The sequence below is a fragment of the Lycium barbarum genome, chromosome 12, assembly GCF_019175385.1.
Source record: "Lycium barbarum isolate Lr01 chromosome 12, ASM1917538v2, whole genome shotgun sequence".
Lineage (NCBI taxonomy): Eukaryota > Viridiplantae > Streptophyta > Magnoliopsida > Solanales > Solanaceae > Lycium > Lycium barbarum.
The window spans coordinates 95,958,797-95,964,796 of NC_083348.1; the positions used below are offsets into that span (position 1 = coordinate 95,958,797).

A 6,000-nucleotide genomic window follows, 5' to 3' on the forward strand; every position below is an offset into this window, starting at 1 on the left:
AAACATACTAAAAGAGACGTAAATTCTAATATAGTTTGATCAATTGATCTACGTATGAAAACTAATATAAAAGCATAAAACTATTGAGAAAAAATCTTCCCCTAAACAAGACCTTTTAAACGACTACCTTATGGATGTTATTGTGTGTTTTGTGCAAAAAACGGATCTTTTCAATCTTTTTGAAATAAAACACAATTATGAAAGAATTCAAATAAGGTAAGAAATTTTGGACAAACCCTAATAATATCTCAATTCTTGTTATCCAATATATTGTCCCCACATTAAAAATTATCAACCCTCCAGAGGTCTATCTTGAAAATTAGCTAATGAAATGAAAATTACCTAACCATACAAAGAGATCGATAACCCATCCCCTCAGAGTGTGGGTGGGACTCTTCAACAAATGCGTAGACCTTCGAACGCATAAATTTTCTAATGGTGATTTACATTCATGATGATTAAACCACCAACTCATTCTTAATTTTTTTGGTTAAGTATGTTTTTCTCAAAAGACTATAGAAACCAACATAGACATTTCTAGAGAAACCAATAATGAAATTCAAAGGTGGACCACAAAAAAAGACCCATGATAGATCCTCCCAATGATTCACCTTAGACTTTGTCCATGACCAACCATGATTACGTGTTTCCTAATCTATACTACCTCCACATGCTTTTGCTCCCTTGACCTATGCCTATGCCCAAGAAAAATGACTCATCCCCCTCAATTCTTTCAACTTTCAACGTTTCTTTCTGGAAAAATCAACCAAATTTGCTTAAAAATTTTCAACTTTAAACGCAAACTTTTTAGTTCTCTCAATTACTAGGTGTTTGGTTTCTAAGCGTTTTTGAAAATTAAACAAAAGGATGGTCAATATCAAAACTAACCAAATTGATCTTCGAATCTGCTTCGGGTTTCTACCAGTTCTTTGGACCTTATGTTTGAAGTTTGAACAATCACTGCCGTGCACTTGGCTAAGTCTGACCTACTATTTTAAGTTCTATAATGATTCACTAAATTATATTATATAAATTGAAATAGTAAGAAAAAAAAGGTACTCCCTATTAATTCATGAAATAGAAAAAAAGTAAGTATTAAATATCATCAAGAAAATAAATCTCATCCAATTACAAAAGAAGATTTTCTTATCGATTCATGAAAATAGTGAGATATATATAAAAGGTACTCCCTCTGGTTCATAAAAAGTGTCCACTTAACTTTTTTATTGGTTCAAAAAAAATATTCACTTATCAAATCAAGAAAGAATTAACTTTATTTTTCAGATTTGCTCTTATTAAGCGTTAAGTGATCAAATCGCAACACTTATTTAATTAGAAATAATTTAATTAAATTATCTATTTTTTTCTAAAAATTAATATTTTTTTAAAAGCTATACAAAACACTCTTTTTGAATCACGAGTAATTGGCTATTTCGTGTGGTTTCCAATAATTTAGTCTACTTCGTATAGGGGTGGTCCAAGGAAACATTATTTTAATTAAAGAAAGGACTCGGATTTTCTGAATAAGTGATGGCTTGGGAAAGACACATGGGGGGGGAAGTAGGCTAAGTCCACCTGAATGATACATGGAAGTCTCGTTGTTCATAATGAATGAGTTATTGTTAGAAACTAGGGCCCATGAGCGTGCGTTTCACATGATGTGTGACCCACTGGTCCCCTTAAAGTTTGGGCACCTCACAAGGCCATCAGCTTCCACCGCTTTTGCCCCTCTTTCTCTCTCTCACACACACATTATCACAATTCACAAAGTGAATGAACCTAATATTAGGTCGAAATGAAAGTCCAATAACAAGAAGAATTTCACTTCGAATATTAATATTATCACAAGTTGGATTTCAGGTGAACAAAAATCATACGCTTAATCAATTCCTGCTTGGATTATTTTTTATTTTTATTTTTGGAAAAAAAATCCTGCTTGGATTAGATTATCGATTTTTTTGAAATTGTGAAGGCTTTCAAAAATTAAATAACCAGTTCAATTATCTGAGGGTGTATATTAATAGTCAATGAAGTGAGTTGAGAATCATGAGGTTTCAAGTTTAAATCTCAGTAGAGACGAAAACACTAACTGGTTTTTTCTCACCTGTCTGAACTTTGGTGGACAGAGTTACCTGATACCTGTTCTTAATGATCAGAGGTGACAGATATTCTGTGAAATTAATCAAGGTGCATGTAAGCAGGCTTGAACACAACATTTATTCAAAGAAAAAAGAATAACCGATTCATTCAGCCAATAACGTTGTAATTGAGTTCTGATTAATTGTTAGAGATAGCAATTGGAATTTGAACAAGTTAAAATGAATTACGTAATTAAATTAATAAGTGAATCATTATTCATGCACTCCTTTCTTTACCTACACGCCTCTAGGAGTCCGGCAGTGCCCCTCTAACCCTTTATTCATGTAGACACTTTCTCTATCAATTAACTAACAAAACTAGAGACAGATACACGTGAGCAGAGCCCCACCTAGATACCAACCTTTTTATCTTTCCCTACATTACACATCATCCCATCATCATTAAACACCTCCAACTGAATTATCATTATCTTTCTCTTTTTGTTTGGTAAAAGATCTATCGATCCTTTTAACTATTCCTTTCTTTTATTTCTTCTATCCTTAAATGATGGATAATGCTTCAAGCATGCACCTATCTAATCATGTATTATCCAGTGGCGCAACATAATATTCATTACCCACTTTTTATCTTAATTAATGGAGAAATATTCATGACCTGTTATTCAAAGAATACATTATCATCTTCATCTCTATATCCAGAATATTTTGGTCCGTCCAGATTTCATTCCTTTGTGATAATTATACGAATCCACAAAAATCGTTTGGCGATAATAATACCCGAATCGTCATCTCATCACATTTTCCTTTTTTTTTTTTTTTTTTTGGCCTTTTTGCCTTTTGGGACCTCCTTTGCTCTAATCATGAGACTCCAATAATTGAGAAGATTGCGGAGACACAATAAAAAGAAAAATATACATGAGAGAATTAAATTAAAAAATTAAGAATGATCAACAGATGTACAATATAATAAATAATAATCCATCCATATGTATATATTCCTTAATGATTTACAGACTTATAATATGGACCATAAGAAAACAAATTAAAAAGATTGATTAGTGACCTCAACTCTAACTCTACACATACAACTGAACTAGTCATTTGATTTTCATACAAGCCCTTAACCAAAAAAAGTGGCGGGTTTGGGAGATTTTTCTAAACATGATACTACTATTATTATATACTATATAGTATATAAGGGTCTATAATTAACAAGCTGCTGATGGATTGGTGAATTGACTGTAGAAGTGAGGCTTCTGAGCAATAGTGAAAGGATTTTTTGTTGGATTTTCTCCGACACCACCGATCCTCTCGCATGAAGGACACATAGTTAAGGTGGCTGCCGGCAACTGCATGTACAAAGGTTGTGCTATTTTTTGAGCCTTCAGTTCTTGTAACTCCTTGTGAAGCCTCCTGTTTTCCTCTGTCAGTGTCTCGCAACATTTTTTCAGGAACTCACAGTCAACCTCTGTTTGCTTCAGCTTTGTTCTGTGAAAAAATAGACCATCCCATCAATTTTGTGTTTCCTTATTTTCTTCGAAAGAAAAATGTCAAAAAAAAAAAAAAAAATAGAAGAAGAATATTATTAGTCCTACCTGGCTCTTCTGTTCTGGAACCAGACTTCAACTTGGCGAGGCCTTAAATTCAGGTCCCTGGCTAAATCCTGTTTTTGTTTCTGCATAATTAGAAAATCAATGGTGAGCGTACTCGTCAAAAGTGGATCTAGAATCTAAATCTGATAAATTCAGTCTTTAGAATATTGATATTAAAATTATGATTGAAATTTTAGTGATTTCTCGTTTCAAATATTGAATTCAATTGAACTCGTTGATTATGAGTCGCGTGCACTCAGTGTGTATTTTCATAAATAAAAAAGAAAAAAATATAGAGGAGAATAGTCATGAAAAGTAGATGAAGAGCTTACAGGATTGAGAGTGCTGTGTAGCTTGAAGCTCTCTTCCAAAAGGGCAGATTGTGGTTTAGTGAGCCTAAGTTTCTTCCTAGCATTAGAACCATCATCATCTTCATCGCTAATTCTTGAGGAAACTCTCTCTATTTCCGTCGTCGTCTCTTCACTACCAACATCTCTCTCCCTTTTCACACTACCATTTGAATAGGAAGAAGCAGCAGTACTATCTTGACGATATAAATCAGCTGATTGATGATCATTTATCAACGGCTTCGTAACATTAACCTTCTTCATAACTTGTTGTTCGTAGGTACGATCACCTGAAAGGCTTAAAGTTAGCGAAGGTTCAAACCCAAGAGACGGTCCTTTGCCAAGTGGTGCTATTTTTGTTGATTTCTGATCGGTTGCTGAGGAAAAGCCTAATCCTAAAACCAGGCCCGTGTTGCAAATATCATCAAAACCCATTGAAAAGAAGACCAGTGAGGAGGAGAAAAAAAAAAGTGAAGAAGTGTGAACTTTTGTTGTGAGGAGGAATGGTGGAAAAGAGAAAAGGGGTGGTGGGATATATATGAAGAGAAGAGTGGGAGCTTAGCTAATTAGGCGTAGCTTGGGTTTGTTGAAACTTGAAATGTATAAAGTGAGTCTTTGAAGGGAAACTAAGGAATACGACTTTTGTGTCTTGAGGTGGGGGTGTGGTGTGGTTGGGTGGGTGAGTGGTTGGGTGACTATCTATCAATCTATGATTATTAATCAAAGGAGTGAATGAGTAGTGTATAGGAATTATTAAAAGTCTATTTCTTTCTCTCTTCATAGGTTGACTATCTGAACCACACTATACTCCTATCTCTCCATTATGTAATGACCAACAAATAAAGAAACTAACCCCCTCCCCTCTTTTATCTTTTTGGTACCCATATACCGAGTTTAGTATTCATTTTGAAATTTAATTAATTCGAATTTATGTGGAGAAATTTCATATTGAGAATAATGCGCTCCATTTCAAAGAGTATTCTATTTTTAGATGTCAAATCTAAAATCTCTAATTGAAAATGAAAGAAATATTTAACTCTGCATTACAATATTGGCCTCTTTAACCAAACAAGGATACGCTCTCTCATTACTTGAACTTTTGGAATACCAAAAGAATAAATGCATATAATGAGTACGTGGATTCACATGTAAATGGAGAATCATTCGTCTGCCCTCGGCCACCCATCACCATACCAAAATTTCACTCTTCTTTACCACCCGCTTTTAATTTTTTTCTCTTTCGGACGATTCTTCTCTTATTTATTCTTTTTTGCTTTTTTTTACGTAATCCACTGTTTACTTATATCATCATATTTCTCATAAATACATGTACTACAATCATTAACCAGCTTGTGTGACAGCAGCCATGATGTACCCATCACTAATGTTTATTAGGTATAGCCCCATAACCGTCTTACTATTCACCTAGGTACAATTATTTCTTGGCAATTTCCAAGTTGTACCTGATATATAAAGTGAAATAACTTAAATAAATCAAATTTTCAGTACTGAACTATTATTCAAGAACTAGAAGGAAAGGCATGCACATCTAATTAACCGACCAAAAAGCCCTTAATTAATTGGTTTATGTATCCTTTTACAAGCTACCAGATTGAGCGAACCTTTCAGGAATATATAGTTGAATTAACTGGTTGTAGAATTAATTACTTCCCGTATATCCTGCTTTGGGTAGAATATATACTCAGGTGGGTATAGTGAGGTTGGTTTGAAGATGAGATAGAGATGTGCACTATCTGCAGTACTGAGCATGATGTCTTCATTGTTTGGTGTGTGAGAAAAGAGGCAAGACATAGAGGAAGAAAAGTAGGTAGAAGACACTATAGGGATTTTCATAAGAGTAATAATGCTGCCAGAATATGATTCATCGACAAGAATCCGGATCTTTGCTTAACTAGAAAGTTGATGTACTGTGTTGCTTTCGTGGAAAAAATATTAAATCAA

General features: G+C 34.0%; 1 protein-coding gene across 1 annotated transcript; it reads right to left on the reverse strand.

Moving 5' to 3' along the window:
- Positions 1-3,056: 3,056 nt before the first annotated feature.
- LOC132622833 (homeobox-leucine zipper protein HAT22-like) lies at positions 3,057-4,671 on the reverse strand. Its single transcript, XM_060337503.1, has 3 exons — positions 4,024-4,671; positions 3,695-3,774; positions 3,057-3,587 (listed from the first exon to the last, which is right to left on the reverse strand). The coding sequence occupies exons 1-3, from the start codon at positions 4,471-4,473 to the stop codon at positions 3,308-3,310; spliced, it is 810 nt and encodes a 269-aa protein (XP_060193486.1). The 5' UTR covers positions 4,474-4,671; the 3' UTR covers positions 3,057-3,307.
- Between the last annotated feature and the right edge of the window lie 1,329 nt (positions 4,672-6,000).

What these genes read in the sequence shown, in the direction of transcription:
- LOC132622833 (XM_060337503.1), bottom strand. Translation starts at nt 4,473, where the DNA reads ATGGGTTTTGATGATATTTGCAACACGGGCCTGGTTTTAGGATTAGGC. An exon ending in TACACAGCACTCTCAATCCT is followed by an intron (nt 3,775 to 4,023) that starts GTAAGCTCTTCA and finishes CTAATTATGCAG; the next exon opens with AAACAAAAACAGGATTTAGC. An exon ending in TTCCAGAACAGAAGAGCCAG is followed by an intron (nt 3,588 to 3,694) that starts GTAGGACTAATA and finishes ATTTTTTCACAG; the next exon opens with AACAAAGCTGAAGCAAACAG.